Source organism: Tachyglossus aculeatus, chromosome 16 (genome assembly GCF_015852505.1).
Source record: "Tachyglossus aculeatus isolate mTacAcu1 chromosome 16, mTacAcu1.pri, whole genome shotgun sequence".
Taxonomy (NCBI): domain Eukaryota; kingdom Metazoa; phylum Chordata; class Mammalia; order Monotremata; family Tachyglossidae; genus Tachyglossus; species Tachyglossus aculeatus.
The window spans coordinates 25,569,267-25,589,244 of NC_052081.1; the positions used below are offsets into that span (position 1 = coordinate 25,569,267).

General features: G+C 44.1%; 1 protein-coding gene across 2 annotated transcripts in view; it reads left to right on the top strand.

Annotated features, from left to right (window-relative positions):
• The first annotated feature begins 205 nt into the window (after positions 1–205).
• Positions 206–19,978, top strand: part of RGS10 (regulator of G protein signaling 10) — a 44,671-nt gene continuing 24,898 nt past the window's right edge. Inside the window, exons 1-3 of one of the 2 annotated variants that reach the window (XM_038758020.1) lie at positions 206–289; positions 7,139–7,257; positions 10,346–10,432. In XM_038758020.1, coding sequence (XP_038613948.1) covers positions 241–289; positions 7,139–7,257; positions 10,346–10,432 — 255 coding nt within the window. In that variant the 5' untranslated portion in view covers positions 206–240. Of the gene's footprint in view, positions 290–3,904; positions 3,957–7,138; positions 7,258–10,345; positions 10,433–19,978 lie in introns of those variants that run through there. The other variant, XM_038758021.1, reaches the window with a different exon arrangement.

A 19,978-nucleotide genomic window follows, 5' to 3' on the forward strand; every position in this document is an offset into this window, starting at 1 on the left:
CGCGCAGTGCGCCACCTAGCGTCCGGGGAAGGCAAGGCAAGGGAGCCGGGGGCTGCGGCCGCCCCGAGCGCGCGCGCCCCCTAGCGCCTGGGACGGGCAAGGCAAGGGAGGCGGGGGCTTTGGCCCCTGAAGCTCCGCCCCCTCCTCCGGCCCCGCCCCCGGGGCCCTCGGCTCGGCTCCAATCGGCTCGGCTCGGCTCGGCTCGGCTCCGCTCGGCTCGGAGCCTCCCCTTCCCCGAAGATGTTCAACAGGGCGGTGAGCAGGCTCAGTAGGAAGCGTCCGCCTTCAGGTACCCACCCGCAGGGCAACGGGGGGGGGGGGGGGGGGGCACGGCCGGACCCTCAGGGCCCACCGTGCCCACATCCTCACCTCCTCCAGGAGGCCTTCCCAGACTGAGCCCTCTCCCCCTCCCCATCCCCCCCCCCGCCTTAACTCCTTCCCCTCCCCACACCACCCGCATATACGTCTGTACGGATTTCTTGCTCTATTTTACTTGTACATATTCTGTTTATTTTATTTTCCCAATATGCTTTGTTGTCTCCTAGACTGTGAGCCCGCTGTTGGGTGGGGACTGTCTCTATATGTTGCCAGTTTGTACTTCCCAAGCGCTTAGTACAGTGCTCTGCACACAGTAAGCGCCCAATAAATACGATTGATGATGATGATGACTGTGAGCCCGCTGTTGGGTAGGGACCGTCTCTAGATGTTGCCAGTTTGGACTTCCCAAGCGCTTAGTCCAGTGCTCCGCACACAGTAAGCGCCCAATAAATACGATTGATGATGATGATGGTGACTGTGAGCCCGCTGTTGGGTAGGGACTGTCTCTATATGTTGCCAATTTGTACTTCCCAAGCGCTTAGTACAGTGCTCCGCACCCAGTAAGCGCCCAATAAATACGATTGATGATGATGATGGTGACTGTGAGCCCGCTGTTGGGTAGGGACGGTCGCCGACGCGTACTTCCCAAGCGTTTAGTACAGTCCTCTTGCACACAGTAAGTGCTGAATGAATGAATGAGTGAATCAGCGCAGTGCTCTGCACACAGTGAGCGCTCAATAAATCCGATTGAATGAATGCATGGTGCTGCTGCTGGTGGCGGAGCAGGGTCAGCGTGGGCGAGGAGGCCAATCCGCTCTCCATCCCTCCTTTCGTCCCTTTCATCCCCCTCCTCCTCTCATTCATTCAATCGTATTTATTGAGCGCTCACTATGTGCAGAACACTCGGCGTCCAGTCTTGCCCCCCAAATCAGGAGCTGATTTCAAGGTCCTGCCCCCCTCCCTCTCCCTCGGTTTCCCTCCCTGGCCTCCCTCGGCAGCAAAGCTTCATTTCTTGTCTTTTTCCCTCGCCCCCCACCCTCTTCCAACCCGAAGGACGATGCAATCAATCAATCAATCAATCAATCGTATTTATTGAGCGCCTACTGTGGGCGGAGCACTGTAGTAAGCGCTTGGGAAGTACAAGTTGGCAACATATAGAGACACTCTTAACAGGAAGTTTGGGCCGAAAGAGGAAGAATGCAGTTTTCTTTTAACTGGGTGGGTGGCTGGGAGGGAGGAAGGGAAGAAATCTTGGGGTAATTCAGCCTTCGATTCCCAATTGCGGATCGAAACGCCCAGTTCTGTGCCGCTTTACCCCAAACCGGGCCCTGGGCCCCGGCTGATCGATGGCAGCGCTCAGAACAGTGCTTGGCACATAGTAAGCGCTTAACAAATACCATCATCATTATTAGTAGTATCTTTAAATAGAGGGCTTGCGTTGTATGTTGCATTGTACCCTCCCAAGCGTTTAGTACAGTGCTTCGCTCGCAGTAAGCCCTCGGTAAATACGATTAAATGCATGAGAAGCCACGGAAGAGAGAAGGGGCAGTGGCGAACCCGGGGATCCCTTTTTCTGACTTTTGTCGTCTTGATTAGCAAAATGGAAAAATAACCAGTAGTTAGCCGAGGGTCGTGATGGTTAAGGTTGCATTTCATTGCAACGTGGGGGACAGATTAGTAAAAATTCGTTTCGTGCAGCTGGACCCATCAGACATCGAGTGGCGTTTATTGAGCGCTCACTCTGCGCAGACCATTCATTCAATCGTATGTATTGAGCGCTTACTGTGTGCAGAGCACTGTACTAAGCGCTTGGGAGAGTACAATGCAACTGAATTAGTAGACACGTTCTCTGCCCATGACAAGAGTCCGCTCGCTTGAATCTGAAAGGTGATACCAGGAGGCAAATTCAGGTGCTAAAATAATCCCACTTTCCCGTATGGCCACAGGAAATAAAATATGCGGGATCTGAAATTACCAGTTAAAAAGATTTTTGCGCTAGCAGCCCGGCAACTATGCCATGCCAGGGTTGGGTATCGTATGGTGGGCTTCAGATTGCAAATTCAGGGAATTGGCAGGGCAAGGGAATCACAATATGTTTAATAATTCTCCTCGGAAGAAAGTGGAGATGAGAGCTGGAGAAGGGAGAGAAAAAGAAAGCACATTCCTGATTTCGTATTAGTGGATGTAATGATTCCATCCCATCATCATCAATCGTATTTATTGAGCGCCTACTATGTGCAGAGAACTGTACTAAGCGCTTGGGAAGTCCAAATTGGCAACATATAGAGACAGTCCCTACCCAACAGTGGGCTCACAGTCTAAAAGGGGGAGACAGAGAACAAAACCAAACATACTAACAAAATAAAATAAATAGAATAGCTATGTACAAGTAAGATAAATAGAGTAATAAATATGTACAAACATATATACATCCCATTCACCTGTGTGACCTTGGGTAAGTCACTTCACTTCTCTGAGCCTCAGTTACCTCATCTGTAAAATGGGGATGAAGACCGTGAGCCCCACTTGGGACAACCCGATCACCTTGTGTCCTCCCCAGCGCTTAGAACGGCGCTTTGCACGTAGTAAGCGCTTAACAAAATGCCAGAATTATTATTCACGTCTGTCCACCGTTAGGCTGTTCCTGCCATGTTTCAGAAGGCCCCAAAACTTGAAACAACCTGGCATTATTCTTTCTATTTGCACTCCCACAGACGGAAGCTTTGCGTAATTTAGGATGCCGTGGTGCTGGTAAATTCTGCCCCTAATCTCCCGCTAATGGATCACTTGCCCAGAATGAAAGTCAACCCCTTTCCCGCCGCAGGACCGTGTTTGTGGAATTCCCAAGTCCTGCCAGCCCGCGGAGTCCTACCCAAGGCCTGCTACAGATTATCTCGTTAAACAGTCCAAACATTTTCAGATTTATTGCCAGCTTAAGTTTTCATATCCAAACGACAAGATCCACAGCAGTTTAATGTCTCTGTTTGAACAACCTAGCCCAAAGGGCCGCCTTGGTAGGGAAGTTTTCCGCGCAGAATGTTACTCGCCCCTACTTTTAAGTAGTCGCAAGGGGTCTTACAGATCACTCGCCTCTACTTTTAAGTAGTTGCAAAGGGTCTCACAGATGCCATTCATTGCAAACTGGCAGGCGAAGGAACGTGAACGCTTAGGTCCTGGCCCTCCTCAAGCCCATACGAGCTGGTGTGAGGCCACGGGTGGGATTACTCGGAGGATACGGTCCAAATGTCACAGTTACATATTGCTCCAGTATTCCCGAAGTAAGGAGCGTTACTTTTGGAATGGCAGGATCCTCATTTCAACCCCCACCCCTACGTGGAAGGGTTTCGTATAACGTTTTCTGGGTGTTTGCCTGGAAAGTGATGGTTCCAGGGAATCCACAAATAACAACTCATCCTTTTTTTGCTTCCTTCCTTCTGGTTGAAACTAGAAGCCGGTGACCATCTGTTGTTTGGTCCACTCAAAAGAGGATGTTGAGGCTTTGTACTTTGATCAAACCGAGGGGTGTTTGGAGGACCCCTCCACCCCTTAGAAAAGGGTTTTTAGATTCAGGGACAGCGAGGAGGTCATTCAGTAAGCGGGACAATCTTCAAGCAACGCTGTATGGGGAGTCATGGAAAGTAAGGGATTTATTGCCATTAGAAGATGTCCGGTTGGGCCAGAATTTCTTCATCTTGCTAATCATTTGATGACAAGTCTGATTGCCTGTAGACTACACTGGTAGAGGACGAGGCTTGAGTTTCTTTAGAAGACGAAGCCTGTGTGTGAAGAGCAGGAAATGTTCCAGGCACCCCGATCGAGAGTAAACTGACCCCAAAATGAAGAGTGATTTTGAGCTACTGGATATTGTTGGATGTCTGGTATTTCTCTCTCTCTCTCTCTCTCTCCGTTTTTAGTTTTCCTTAAAACGGTGGTCATAAAGCTCCTTTACTAGGGGAGTAGCCCGCCTGGAAGGCAGTTGTTTGTAGGAGCTAGATACTGTTGTGATAAACACTTGAGAAATATTTAGATAGATTGTTTCCATGACCCAGTTTATTCCAAGAGCAGTTTGTGTGATTTCATCAGTACTATATTCTCTGGTCCGCTTTCATCTGATTCTAAGTCTTGTATATGGAAAAGATGTGGTGCGCGAGACATATTAACTGATGACTTCTGAGTTTTAAAAAGGCACGGACTTTTAATTTTCACTTTATTAGTCTGCAGCAAGATGTTATTTATAGGTAATTTGTGTGCGTGAATGCAAAACCAACCACTTTAAAATCTGAGTTTGAGTGTTGTTCTTGTTTTCATTATATGGGATATTCAGCAGATAGTTCTGATTCATGTCTTTCTTCCTCTCCCCGGCTATTGCTGTATGTTTTTAAGCAATCATAATAACTGTACGTTTTGGGAAAGATGAGTCCTGGAATGCGTAGTGTTCCCCATATGCTATGGGATAAGTAATTTGTCAGGGATTTTTGACTTTACCAAAGCTTCATTTGGTTGCCTTAAGTAAATCAACTTTTAAATATTTACATGGTTTCATGTTGCATATTGTGATTAAGCCTATTGAAAACTTTCAGATGCCTCACAGATTACCTTTTGATCTTGATTTACATAGAATTCATGTTAGATCATTTCCATGACTTCTGAAACCAAGTTGTGCAATGAATCCACCTGACCGTAATGTTACAATTTGGCTTGTGAATATTGGTTCATTAAGGTAATAAATATGAGTAAATAGAAATATGATTTTAGAATTGTGAAGGTATAATAAGTATTTTTCAACCTCATATTCTTCAGGTAAAATTAAGCTCAGATAATTTGAAAAATCGCCCCTTTCCAAGACCCGAGCCTAGATAAGTGTAATTATCAACTGTTATCTAAATAAAAGTGGTCCTTTTGGAAAATGTGCCATTTGAAGATGAGCTGATCTTACTGAAATTTATAAGTATGAAAACCAAACTGTTGCCCACGTAAAGTTTTTAAAGCTATAAATCTTACAAAATACACAGCATGGATAGTAAATGACGGGGGGAAAAATTTTGCCATTTGAAGTATTAAAAACTCCTATAGAGTATCGAAATGACATCAAGGAAAATATTTCTGAGCGGATGTTATAAATATCAAATTAAGCTCAGTTTTTCTCACATTTCATTATTTCATTAGTCATCGGCATTTTAAATTCTCTTCCCTGAGGTGGTAACATTGTTTCACATTTAGAGAAACTTTTAAGGTTTTGTGAAAATTTCGTAACAGAAATTTTCTCAGAATAAGTACATCAGAAATGTCATACTGCCTAGCATGCCATCCTTCATGGTACCTTTAAGGATAATTAGAAGAAAAATCTGATTGTTTACCTCCATGACATTGGTCTTTATAGCTGTGAAAAGATGTGGAGTCGTGTTTTGGAATGGAGCAGGGTTCCTGCACAGAGCTCCAAATTACTATTTAGAAAGTGAGTCAGATGAGTTTTATTTTTAAAGATTGAGGTGAAATTTAAAGGGAATTAAATCAGTCTAGGGTATCTGTTACAAAAATTGGAAAAAATGGCCAGTGAGACACTAACAGAAGTTAATTTGCTGGGGAAATGTACTACGTTTGTACAAACTGTATAGAAAGTAACTCCCATTAGGGATCAAGGGCTGGGCAAGAGTAGTTTTTGTGTCATCTGTGCTAATGACCGGGGAAGGTGATATTTTAATGGAATTTACAGATGATGCCCAATTGGGATATTGGGAAATGTCTGAGTAGTTGGAGAAACACTACACCGAGACTTAATGAGGTTGGAAATATCAGCGGAAAATCTTGGAAAAATGCACGCCTACACTCTTGAGGACAGTAAAATGCAAAGCAGATACTGAACAGGATGGAAGAAACTTGGCAAGCAGTAATCAGATGAGGTGAGGGGAGGAAAAAGCAGCAGATTACAAATATATTTGCAATGTACTTTGCCAGTTTTAAGTTCAATGCTGTTTTATTAATTTTTAAAACGAGTGAAAGTTTTGGAGTTATCTTAGAACTAGGTTGAAAGCCAAGAGCTGAGGAATTCGTTGTTCTCCAGTAGGGACATAAATTTGATTTCTCTAGATAGAAACCATGAAACAATCAAAGAGGATGGCAATAATTACTTTAGTAGGGGAATAACCACTAATAAATTTTGGTAAACTCTCAAACTGCTGTGCAGCCCAAAAAACAGAATAACAGCACAAAACATTTTTGCAGGGAACAGCCAAACCAGTGAAGGTAAAATGGACTGGGAATATAGAGAATTTCTAATCCAATCATTTCCTATATAATAAGTAGCTTAACTTTCAAGAGTATTCTTTCATCCACTTCATCCACTTAAGAGAATGAGAGAACTGGACTTTGCTCATCCACTTTTTGCAATGACTAAATTTCTTACTTTGGGACCGAATAATAATAATTGTGGTATTTAAATGCTTACTATGTGTCAAGCACTGTTCTAAGCACTGGGGTAGATACAAGATAATAGGGTCAGACACAGCCCTGTCCGACACTGGGGCTCATAATCTAAGGCGGAGGGAAAACGGGTTTTTTAATCCGTATTTTACAGATGAGGAAACTGAGAAGTTAACTGACCTGTCTGCTGTATGACGGCGGAGCTGGGTTTAGAACCCAGATTCACTTTTCACTTAAAAACGGTGCTTTTCTAATGATAAATGGTGTTTGTTTACAGACTTGCTGGAAAAAATAAGGCAGGCTAGCCTCAGTGGCATAACAGCCATCTCACAGTTAGGTAAGATGCCTGTAAAGAGTGGAAATTTCAATCTGAACAAACGTTTTGTATTTTGTTTTTCAGAGATACATGACAGTGATGGGAGTTCAAGCAGCAGCCAAGAGAACCTTAGAGGAACTACAAAATGGGCTGCCTCCTTGGAGAACCTACTTGAAGACCCAGACGGTGTTAAAAGATTTAGGGTTGCTATTTTTATTATTGCTCACAATTGAAACAGGTTTCAAGAACGCGTTCCGAAAACTAGAGAAATAAAGAGTTTCTCAGAAGATGAGAAATTTCTCTTCACAGAGTTGTTGAAGTCCATTTTCAATCAATGGGATTTATTAAGCGCCGACTGTGTGCAGAGCACTGTGCTAGGCACTCGGAGGAGTACAGTGCAACTGAGTTGGTAGACGTGTTTCCTGTCTACACGAGCCTTAGACAACTTTGGAAATAACCCGGGGCATTTGAGTATATTTTAGCTTTTACGCCAAATTCGTTACATCTGTAGCTTTATAGCGGGAAGAAGGTACACGGTAAATTTTAAAGATGGTCTCTGGTGGCAAAATTCAACTTTATATCCTTTTCAGATAAAATGATCTAGCTTCCGAGGCCTAGGATCTTAGGACCATACTGTAACTAACAAGTATCTCGTTGCATATTTTAACTACAGAATAGATTAAGTGTAGTAGCCTTAGAGGCATGAACAATGAAAAGGTGTCAATAAGGGGAAATACTTCATTTAGTTTAGTTTCTTTGTAACAACTCATGTACTAAATAGAAGGCAGTGCTTTGTTTGCGGCTCAGATTGTAAGTAGGAGAGTCACTAAGGTCATTTGCAACAAACTTATGTCTCTTCCAAATTTACCTCACTTTGATCACATCTATCTATTTATTTTACTTTGTTAGTACGTTTGGTTTTGTTCTCTGTCTCCCCCTTTTAGACTGTGAACCCACTGCTGGGTAGGGACTGTCTCTATATGGTGCCAACTTGTACTTCCCAAGCGCTTAGTACAGTGCTCTGCACACAGTAAGCGCTCAATAAATACGACTGATGATTTATGCCTGCCCCTTTGTTCTGACGATTTTGACACCTGTCTCCATGTTTTGTTTTGTTGTCTGTCTCCCCCGTCTAGACTGTGAGCCCGTTGTTGGGTAGGGACCGGCTCTATATGTTGCCGACCGTACTTCCCAAGCGCTTAGTACAGTGCTCTGCACACAGTAAGCGCTCAATAAATACGATTGAATGAATGAATGAATGTGCCGAGTACTATTGTTAACGCTCGGTAGATACAAGCTAATCAGGTTGGACATAATCCTTGTCCCACATGGGGCTCACTCTTATTCCCCATTGTACAGATGAGGTAACTGAGGCCCAGAGAAGTGAAGTGACTCGCCCAAGGTCACACAGCAGACAGACGGCAGAGTCAGGATTAGAACCCAGGTCCTCCGATTCCCAGGCCCGTGCTCTATCCACGAAACCACGCTATTTCCTGTGCAGCCTATCTTTTCCACTTTCCCTTCAGAAAAGTAAATGGAGTAAGACGCGAAACACACTTTTCTTTTATATTTATATCCAAATGGCAGCATTTTTCAAAGCGCCAGGGGACAGTAGGGAAGAAAGGGAAGCATTAGACAGTGATACATGCACAAAACCCAAAAGAGAATCAATCAGTACTATTTATTGAGTGCCCGCTATGTGCGGAACACAGCACTGAGCGCTTGGGAGGGTACAATTCCACCGAATTAGCGGACACGTTCCCTGCCCCTAACGACTTGCAGTCTAGAAGGGGAGACGGACGTTTTGAACTCTTCTTATAACCATAAAAAAATCAACTTTCTCCCCCGTTTTCTCTCTGAGAGGTTTAATACCTGCAGTTTTGACCTTCTTCCCATCTAGATCCTCCTCTGTTGTCCTGGCAACTGGAGATTGGAAAGATAAAAGAACAAAAAGACCCCGGACACATCCCTAGGGAGGTCATCGATCTGTTTTTCTACCAGACGTCAGTCCATGGGCACCAAAGCGCCGAATGACTTTATTTCCCGGATTTTTTAAGAGCCCGGGCTTCCTCCACCCTGCTCCAGTTTCACGAGCCCAGAAATAGTGCTGGGTTAATGGGGTCTAGAGCAAGAGGGGGGTTCAGGAGTCCCTCATTTATTCATTGGTTCGTTTACTGAATCGTATTTATTGAGCGCTTATCGTGTGCAGAGCACTGTACCAAGCTCTTGGGAGAATACAACAAGCAGGCGCAGTCCCTGCCCACGATAATAATAATAATAATGATGGCATTTATTAAGCGCTTATTATGTGCAAAGTACTGTTCTAAGCGCTGTGAGTTTACAGTCTAGAGGGAGGGACAGCAACACCCTCTTGGTCCTCTGGATTTCTGCCAATAAGTATTTTGTGAATTTCACATTAGCAAAATCTTCAAAAATTACACCCGCCCCAAGTCGCAAGAGTGACCTCCCCTTTTTTAATGGTATTTGTTAAGTGCTTACTATGTGCCAGGCATTGTACTAAGCGCTGGGGTAGATACAAGCTAATCAGGTTGGACACGGTCCGTGTCCCACGTGGGTCTCACGGTCTTAATCCCCATTTTACAGATTTGGTAACCGAGGCACAGAGCAGTTAAGTGACTTGTCTTAGGTCACACAGCAGACCTGTAGCAGAGCTGGGATAAGAACCTCAGTCCTTCTGCTTTTCTACCTCCTGGCAGAACTAGTGTCATAACAATTGGAGCACTGTACTAGAATAGCATACATTTTTTGCATTTGGAAATTTAAGAATGTTACTTAGACTCATAAACATTTTAATACTTTGGAATCCCCGTTTAATAGGCTTTTATTTTATTTTAAAGCGTACTTGATTTTAAAGGAATGCACTTATTTAGTGTCGGGAAAGAGCCAATAGGTCTTCTGCTTCAATATATTTTAAAGCAATTCAGTATCAGCGAGAATCATGTTTAGAAACCCAGTCGCTTGCCCAGGTTTTCCTCTTCCTTGTAATATATGTCCGTGTATTTAGAAAAGTAAGAGTGCTGTTTCTATTCGTAAAAGCAGAGTAAAATTTGTAATATGGACTTTTGTGGAAGGCGTGATGAATGATCTGTGTTCATTAGTTATTAATTTGATGAAAAGTCTTTGAGTCATTAAGAAAATCGCAACTAGAACACTTTCAGGAGTAAAAAAGTATGCGTTGGGAAATCATCGTCATCAATCGTATTTATTGAGCGCTTACTGTGTGCAGAGCACTGTACTAATTGTATAATATTTTCCTTTTTTCATCTCCAGGAATTTTTAAAAAAGGAATTTAGTGAAGAAAATGTTTTGTTTTGGCTAGCGTGTGAAGATTTTAAGAAAACGCAAGATAAAAAACAGGTATTTCCTTCAACACTATTTTGTAGTAATCCCTAGGGGTATATTGTTTTTCCCAACACAGTTATTTAGTGTTATTTTAAGTAGATGCCAAAACAATACATTTGGGTAATGCCTGCAGAAAATCATGTACCCCATTTCACCCGTGCTTTCTGTAGACTTATGTCTGTAATTTTTATTGTCTTAACTATAAAACAAACTCTTAAGATTTCATTCCAGCGGGGTAACATCTGTAGATTTTTCATGTGAATCTTTAAATGAACAATTTTTGTTGTAACCAGCTTTTTTATATGTTGTGTTAAGCATTGGCTAATGTTTATTCATTTCACGAGTAAGTTAAAGGGCTATTTTCCCCATCTTCGACTGTTTTAGTACCGTACGTAGATTTTTTAAAATGGTTGATCTAGGTATGTGTAGAAACATAGCTGATTGCGTCTGTGATTGACTCATCTTCTCTTGAACAGCTAATTATGTGTTCTCCGTCTTCTGGGAGTTGAAATGCATCCTACTAAAACATTTTTCTGCATTTATCTGGAGTAAAATAATTTGTTTTACAATGCGTCAGGCCGTTGGCTTTTAAAAGCCCTAAGGCAGTCTCATAAAGTAATATTTATTCAAATAAGGAGAGGGATCTAATGAAGGAAAATCTGGTCGCTCAAGGTTTTAGGGGTGGGGTGTGGGAAGGGGAGCTCCCTCCAAATTTGCGTGGGTTTCAGGGTCGGTCAGTCATCGCTGCTTCTCAGCCTGGGGTGCGGAAAGTCAGGGGGAGGCACAGCTATTTTATTTCACTGAAACCCCCTTTCCCTGGCTGTTCATGGAATAATAATAATAATAATGGTATTTGTTAAGCGCTTACTATGTGCCAAGCCCTGTTCTAAGCGCTGGGGTAGATACAAGGTAATCAGGTTGCCCCACGTGGGGCTCCCAGTCTTAATCCCCATTTTCCAGATGTCTGGAGGCACAGAGAAGTCAAGTGACTTGCCCAGAGTTAGGATTAGAACCCGCAACCTCTGACTCCCGAGCCCATGCTGTTTATTAAGGTGCAGCTCGAAAGCTGTCTTCAAGCCAGTCATATTATGTTTGTACATATTTTTTTTACTCTATTTATTTATTTATTTTATTTGTACATATCCTATTTATTTTATTTTGTTAGTATGTTTGGTTTTGTTCTCTGTCTCCCCCTTTTAGACAGTGAGCCCACTGTTGGGTAGGGACCGTCTCTATATGTTGCCAATTTGTACTTCCCAAGCGCTTAGTACAGTGCTCTGCACATAGTAAGCGCTCAGTAAATACGATTGATGATGATGATGATGATATCAGTCGATCCTGAGCCCGTTGTTGGGTAGGGGCCGTCTGTATATGTTGCCGATTTGTAATTATAATAACGATGGCATTTGTTAAGCGCTTACTATGTGCGAAGCACTGTTCTAAGCGCTGGGGGGATACAAGGTGATCAGGTTGTCCCACGGGGGGCTCACGGTCTTAATCCCCATTTTACAGGTGAGGTAACTGAGGCCCAGAGAAGTTAAGTGACTTGCCCAAAGTCACACAGCTGACAAGTGGCGGAGCAGGGACTAGAACCCATGACCTCTGACTCCCAAGCCCGGGCTCTTTCCACTGAGCCACGCTGCTTTTTCCAAGCGCTTAGTACAGTGCTGTGCACACAGTAAGCGCCCAATAAATACGATTGATTGAATGAATAAATGAATGAATTTATTGAGCCCTTACTGTGCGCAGAGAACTGTACTAATCACTCGGGAGAGTAGGTAGACGGGCTCCCCGCCTGCAATCAGTTTACAGGGAAAGAGGGAAAGAGAAAGCTTTCAAGTACAGAAAACTTAAAATCATCATCATCATCATCAATCGTATTTATTGAGCGCTTACTATGTGCAGAGCACTGTACTAAGCGCTTGGGAAGTACAAATTGGCAACATATAGAGACAGTCCCTTCCCAACATTGGGCTCACAGCCTAAAAGGGGGAGACAGAGAACAAAACCAAACATACTAACAAAACAAAATAAATAGAATAGATATGTACAAGTAAAATAAATAAATAAATAAATAGAGTAATAAATATGTACAAACATGTATACATATATCCACATAAAATGTGGATAATGACCTATTGTCCTTTTTTATTTTTATGGTATGTTTTAATTAAGAGCTTAGTGTGTGTCGGGAGCTGAGCTAAGCGCTGGAGTAGAGAGAGGAAGCAGCATGGCCTTGTGGAAAGAGCATAGGCATAGAAGTAAGAAGTAAGAAGTAAGAATATGTTGCCAATTTGTACATCCCAAGCGCTTAGTACAGTGCTCTGCACATAGTAAGCGCTCAATAAATACGATTGATGATGATGAAGTAAGAGGACGTGGGTTCTATCCCAGCGCCGCCACATGTCTGCTGTGTGACCTTGGGCAAGTCACAACTTCTCTGTGCCTCAGCTACCTCATCTGTAAAATGGGAATTAAGAGTGTGAGCCCCAGGTGGGGCAGGAACTTTGTCCAACCTGATCACCTTGTATCTACCCCAGCGCTTAGAACAGTGCTTAGCACATAGTAAGCACTTAACCGGTACTATCATTATTATACAGGTCGCCAGGTTGTGTACAGTCCTGTCCTACATGGGGCTCACAGTCTAAATTGGAAGGAGGAGGATTTAATCTCCATTTTACAGATGAGGTAACTGAGGCTCTGAGAAGTGAAGTCACTTGCCCTAGATCGCACAGCAGACACGTGGTGGAGGTGAGATTAGAACTCAGGACTTCTGACACCCGGGCTCGGGCTCTTTCCAGCCGGCCACGCTACTTCCCGCTGCTGTTCTTCATATCTGCAGATGACTTTGGGCAAGTCACTTAACTTCTCTGGGCCTCAGTTACCTCATCTGGAAAATGGGGATGAAGACTGTGAGCCCCACGCGGGACAATCTGCTCACCTTGTATCTTCCCCAGCGCTTAGAACAGTGGTTTGCACATAGTAAGCGCTTAATAAATGCCATTATTATTATTATTATTATTATTATTATGAGGAAGATGGCTTAAAGCGAGAGAATTTATTTTATTCAAAAGAAGACACTTCATGCCTACAGTTGAATCAGCTAGCAAGAGAGGTTAGCGAGTCTCCATCCCTGAAGGTCTTTAGGAAAATAATAATTAGCCATTTGTTCCGGATGGTTTAATGACTCACCTTTCTGGATTATATGGAACTTGTTAAGTGTTTACTATGTGCCAAGCACTGTTCTAAGCATTGCAGTAGCTACAGTTGATCAGATTGGACACAGTCCTTGTCTCACACGAGGCTCACAGCCTAAATCGGAGGGAGGAGGGTTTGATCCCCATTTTACAGGTGAAGAAACTGAGGCACGAAGAAATGAAGTGGCTTGCCCAAGGTCACAGAGCAGACAAGTGGCGGAGCTGGGCTTGGAACCCAGGTCCTCTGATTCCCAAGCCCGTACTTTATCCACCAGACCACCCTGCTTCCCTAGGTTTGGATCCATGGAGGTCCAGTTCAGCTTTGGGATACCTAAATAGCCACATCGACAGTGAATAATAATAATAATAATAATAATGGCATTTATTAAGCACTTACTATGTGCAAAGCACTGTTCTAAGCGCTGATGAGAATAGTCTTAGACTATTAAACATAGGTTTAAAGACAATGAATAACTCAGCATCTTGAGACTTGAGACTAAAGAGCTCCACTTTTTTACTTTTCCTCCTCGGGTCTGTTTTCTGTCCTTTTGGCCATTTTCACTGCCCTTCTCAGAACCCTACTCTAATTTTTCCATACGCTTTTTGAGGTGTAGGGAGCTGAACTGAACGTGATTCTCTCGGAAACTGAGGAGTGTATCAATCAGTGGTATTTATTGTGCATTTACTCGTCTCCCCCTTTTAGACGGTGAGCCCACTGTTGGGTAGGGACTGTCTCTATATATTGCCAATTTGTACTTCCCAAGCGCTTAGTACAGTGCTCTGCACATAGTAAGTGCTCAATAAATACGATTGATGATGATGATGATGATGATTTACTGTGTGCAGAGCACTCTACCAAGTGTTCAGGATACTCTTTCATAAGGTATCAGGTTGAAGCGGTGCATTGGATTGATCCAGCAGCGTGGCTCAGTGGAAAGAGCCCGGGCTTTGGAGTCAAAGGTCATGGGTTCAAATCCCGGCTCCACCAATTGTCAGCTGTATGACCTTGGGTAAGTCACTTAACTTCTCTGGGCCTCAGTTACCTCATCTGTAAAATGGGGATTGACTGTGAACCCCACGGAGGACAACCTGATCACCTTGCAACCTCCCCAGTGCTTAGAACAGTGCTTTGCACATAGTAAGCGCTTAATAAATGCCATCATCATCATCCAGGAAAAAGTACAGTATCAACCATTCCTAATCTTTGTGTCACTTTCATTCCAGAGGTTCCCAATTTACAAACCTTTACAAACCTAGAGAAACAGCGTGATTTAATGGATAGAGAAGCAGCATGCCCTAGGGGAGAGAGCACGGGCCTGGGAATCAGAAGGACTTGAGTTCTAATCCCGCCTCCTCCACTTGTCTGCTGTGTGACCTTGGGCAAGTCACTTAAGTTCTCTGTGCCTCAGTTCTGTCATCTGTAAAATGGGGATTAAAACTGTGAGCCCCATGTGGGGCGGGGACTGTGTCCAACCTGATTAATTTGTATCTACCCCAGCGCTTAGTACAGTGCCTGGCACATAGTAAGTGCTTAACAAATACCATAAAATCATTTGTCAGAATGATTTCAGGTCTTTTTAAGATATGTTCACCTTTGGGGTGGAAAGCAGCAAGTTTCAAGCAACCGATCATAACCGTAAATCTAAAATCTCAAAGAATAATCAACAAATGGATCAGAATGTGTTTTTTCCAAACTGGAAATGAAACATCACTGGGATGGCCAGTCAGTTGTTTTTCATTCAGTTAAATCAAATGAAAGTATTTGTTGAGTATCTGCTGTCTGGAGAGCACTATTTAAACCCTTGAGAGAATATAATACAGTGATTTTGGTTGAAAGAATTCTGGCCCTCGAGTTCACAGTCTAGTGGGAGATTAAAGTAAATAACAGAAATAAAATACAGAAAGGGGAAGCAGCAGAGCCTGAGAATTTGGACGGGACTGCTGTGGGACTCGGAGTAGGGTGAGTATCAAAGTTCTTAAGTGTGTAGGCAAGCAGAAGGGAAACAAGAGGGAAGGCATTTTGGAGGAGGTGAGATTTTAGCAGGGCTCTTGAAGATGGGAAAGGTGTGATCTGTCAGTTATGAAGCTGTAGGGAATTCCAGGCCGGAGGGAGAACTTGAGCAAGGGGTTGACGGTGGAAAGATATGAGATCAAGGACCAGTGAGTAAGTCGACGTTTGAGGAGTGAAATGTGTGGGCTGGGTTGTAATGGGAGAGCAGCATGGTTAAGTAGGAGGGGGAGAGCCTTAAAGCTGAGGGTGAGCCGTTTTTTTGTTTGATGTGGAGGCAGGTGGGCGACGATTAGAGGTTCTTGAGGAGTGGGGAGATGTGGATAGAACCATTTTTTAAAATGGTCCAGGCAGTATGGACTGGAGAGGGAAGCGACTGGAGGTAGGGAGGTAAGTGAGGAGTTTGATGCAGTATTCAAGGTGGTATATCCTTGACTCCTCTCTCTCATTCAGCCCACACATTCAGTCCATCACTAGACCCTGTCGGTTCGACCCTCACAACCTCGCTAAAATCCGCCCTTCCCTCTCCGTCCAAACTGCTACCATGTGATTCCCAGTACTTTTCTTCTTTCTGTGGAACTTAAGTGCTTACTATGTGCCAGGCACTGTTCTAAGCTCCGGGGTAGATACAAGGTATCGGGTTGGACGCAGTCCATGTTCCACGTGGGGCTCACAGTCATCATCATCATCATCAATCGTATTTATTGAGCGCTTACTATGTGCAGAGCACTGGACTAAGCGCTTGGGAAGTACAAATTGGCAACATACAGAGACAGTCCCTACCCAACATTGGGCTCACAGTCTAAAAGGGGGAGACAGAGAACAAAACCAAACATACTAACAAAATAAAATAAATAGAATAGATATGTACAAGTAAAATAAATAAATAAATAGAGTAATAAATATGTACAAACATATATACATATATACAACATATATACATATATACATATATATATACAGTCATAATTCCCATTTTACAGATGAGGTTACTGGGGCACAGAGACATTAAGTGACTCGCCCAGGTTCTCACAACAGACAGGTGATGGAGTCAGGACTACAACCCAGGTCCTTCTGACTCTCAGGCACCTGCTTTATCCACTAGGCCACTTGGCTATTTCCTCTCCCGCTTTGATTACTGTATCGGCCTCCTTGTTGACCTCCCAGCCTCCTGTGTCAACTCCAGTCCATACTTCACTCTGCGGCCGAGATCATTTTTCTACAAAAACGTTCAGGTCACGTTTCCCCACTCTTCAAGAAACTCCACTGTTTGCCCATCCACCTCTGTAGCAAACAGAAACCCCTTCCCTTTGACTTTAAAGCACTCAATCACCCTGCCTCCTCCTACCTCACCTCGCTACTCTCCTGCTACAACCCTGCCTACATACTTGGCTCCTCTACTACTAACCTTCTCACTGTATATCGATCTTGTCTGGTCACCGACCTCTCACCCATGTCCTGCTTCTTACTTGGTACTCCCTCCCTCTTCATATCCAATGGACAATTACTCTCCCCCCGACCCCCTTCAGAGCCTTACACAGCTCTTCCAAGAGGCCTTCCCTGACTAAACCCTCGTTTCCTCTTCTCCCACTCCTTTCTGCGTCACTCTGACTTGCCCCCTTTATTCATCCCCCCCCCGCAGCCCCACAGCACTTGTGTACAATTCGGTCGTATTTATTCAGCGCTTACTGTGTGCAGAGCACTGTACTAAGCGCTTGGGAAGTACAAGTTGGCAACGTATAGAGACGGTCCCTACCCAACAGCGGGCTCACAGCCTAGAACAGGGAGACGGACGACAAAACAAAACATATTAACAAAATAAAATAAATAGAATAAATATGTACAAGGAAAATAAATAGAGTAATAAATACGTACAAACATATATACATATATACAGGTGTTGTGGGGAGGGGAAGGAGGTGAGCTCTCAGTAGGGCTTCTTGCTTCTCGCTTGTCATTTATTCATCCCTAAAGAACTGGCTCAGTGTTACTCTGTTTAGTTTCAGTTTTGTGCTCTTATAATGGTATTTATTAAGCACTTACTATGTGCCGGGCACTATACTAAGCACCGGGGTGGTTACAAGCAAATCAGGTTGGACACACTCCCTGTCCCACATAGGTCTCACCGTCTCAATTCCCATTTTACAGATGGCAACACTGAAGCACAGAGAAGTGAAGTGACTTGCTCAAGGTCACTCAGCAGATACGTGTCAGAGCATCGGTAGACACGTTCCCTGCCCCCAAGGAGCTTTTGCAGCTGGGATCTTTATTTCAAACAACCCGCCTTCCTCCGTCTTGGCTTCTGCTGCTGAGTTTCATGTTCACATGACCTGGGAGGGGAGGGGGCGGTGATGGGGGGGGGGCCCCCCCTGGAAATCCCCTATGGGTTTGGACGAACTCAGCATATATCCGTAAAGTAGTGTCAGTTGTCAGCATATCCCTCCGGGGTCCCAATGTAACCCATGGCGTCTCGATATTCAGCATTCTCCAGGGCTGTCAGAGACCACCCAAGTCACAGTACCAGAGCTAAACCTGAGGTAACTCGTTGCTCACGACTTTAATGTTGACATCTTAGCCAAAAGACAAAAAGAGTATTACTAACATCATAGTGGGGAATTGGTCCATTGATTGACTGGAGGGATACGGTGAGAATTTCATACTCTGTAACATTTTGTTGAGGAGCTAAAGGGAAAAAAGATTGACAGTTAAGAATTTCGGGCCAAATTTTCCTCATTATGTGGGATCCGATGGGCCCGTGGTGTTAGGTGCCTCCTGAACAGTATACAACCATTCAGACACACGAACGTGTGTTAATATGTTGTCAGAACAACAATCTCCTCTGAGGAGTGGCTTGTGGGAGAATAGCAAATCTGCTGAGGTGTCAAGCAGACAGAGTTCCCTTTTTTTTAACAGTTGCCCCAAAGCTAGCTCTTTGCCTTCACTCAAAATATTCCCCGTGACTGTGGCTAACAATTTCAGTGTTTCCTTTTTCAGTCACACTTCCTATCCTAACAAAGATAAGCGCATCTGGCGTCTGCCGCCCAAGAGTCCCCGGCTAAAAACATTCAGAATAGAAAGCTTCCGATAACCCTGTCTCTCTGCAGTTTTAGTGAGAGGTAGCTGTGATCCTGAAGCCGGTGGAGTGTGCGGGGGTTATTGACCGTAATGTGGCAGATTTGGAGTAAAGAAGGAAACCCTTCAGGCTGAAGAGGCTGCATTTTAAATCCTGCTTTCCATCCTCCTTGCTCTTTACTGTGCACCTCAACATAAAGAATATGCTCTGTGGGCAATGGGCCAAAATAATTGCCCAGCCCAAGTTTCAACCCTTTTAAAAAGAGCCCCGGAAGAAACCTCAGGTTATCTCCAAGTGATTAGTTATTCCAAGTTTTCTTATTATTGCTAGTAATAATAATAATAATTTTGGTTTGTGTCAAGCACTCACTATGTCCAAGCATTGTACTAAGCGCTGGGGCAGATAAAAGATAAAGTTGGACACAGTCCCTCTCCCTCACGAGGCTCACGGTTTAAGTAGGAGGGAGGACGGGTATTTAATCCCCATTTACAGATGAAGCAACTGAGGCACAGAGAAGTGAAGTGACTCGTCCAAGGTCACACATCAGGCAAATGGCAGAGCCGGGAATAGAACCCAGATCCTCTGATTCCCAATCCTGGGCTGTTTCCAGTAGACCACACGGCTTCACCTCCCGGCACGGAAAGCTGAGCACCAGCCCGGCATTTCACCCACCAGAGAGTGTCATGAGCCCATCAGGGACTGAGCCATTAAAGCCCAGTCCAGCCAAATCATGATTTTCTTGTGGCAAGACCGTCTTCCGTTGGAGCCATGACCCAAATGGTAGCATTCATCGAGCGCCCACTCTGTGCGGTACACTGTACCAGGTGCCTGGGAAGTGTAAAGAAGTAACCCGAGGAGCTTACACTAAAATGGGGAGACAGATTAAACATTATTTACTACCAGAGTGATGAAAATAGAGCAGACATACAACTGTGAGTACCGAGGAGGGTATAAGTCAGTTTTTATGTGCTAGAGTGGGCTCATGGGATGATTTGGGAAAGGCTAGGCTACATCATGAGTTCTGTTTTAGACGTGTTGAGTTTGAGGTGCCAGCGAGCCTGCCAAGTAGAGGTACCCTGCAAGCAAGAAGAGATGCAGGGTTTCAGGTGCAGGTGAGGGGTCAGGGCTACAGGGATAGATTTGGGGATCATCTGCATAGATGTGATAACTGAAGTCATATGAGCGGATGAGTTCCCCATAAAACTGTGTGTAGAGCAAGAAGATTAGGGAGCCAGAACAGAGCCTTGAGGGAAACTACCAGTGAAAGGCGGAGGAGGAGCCAG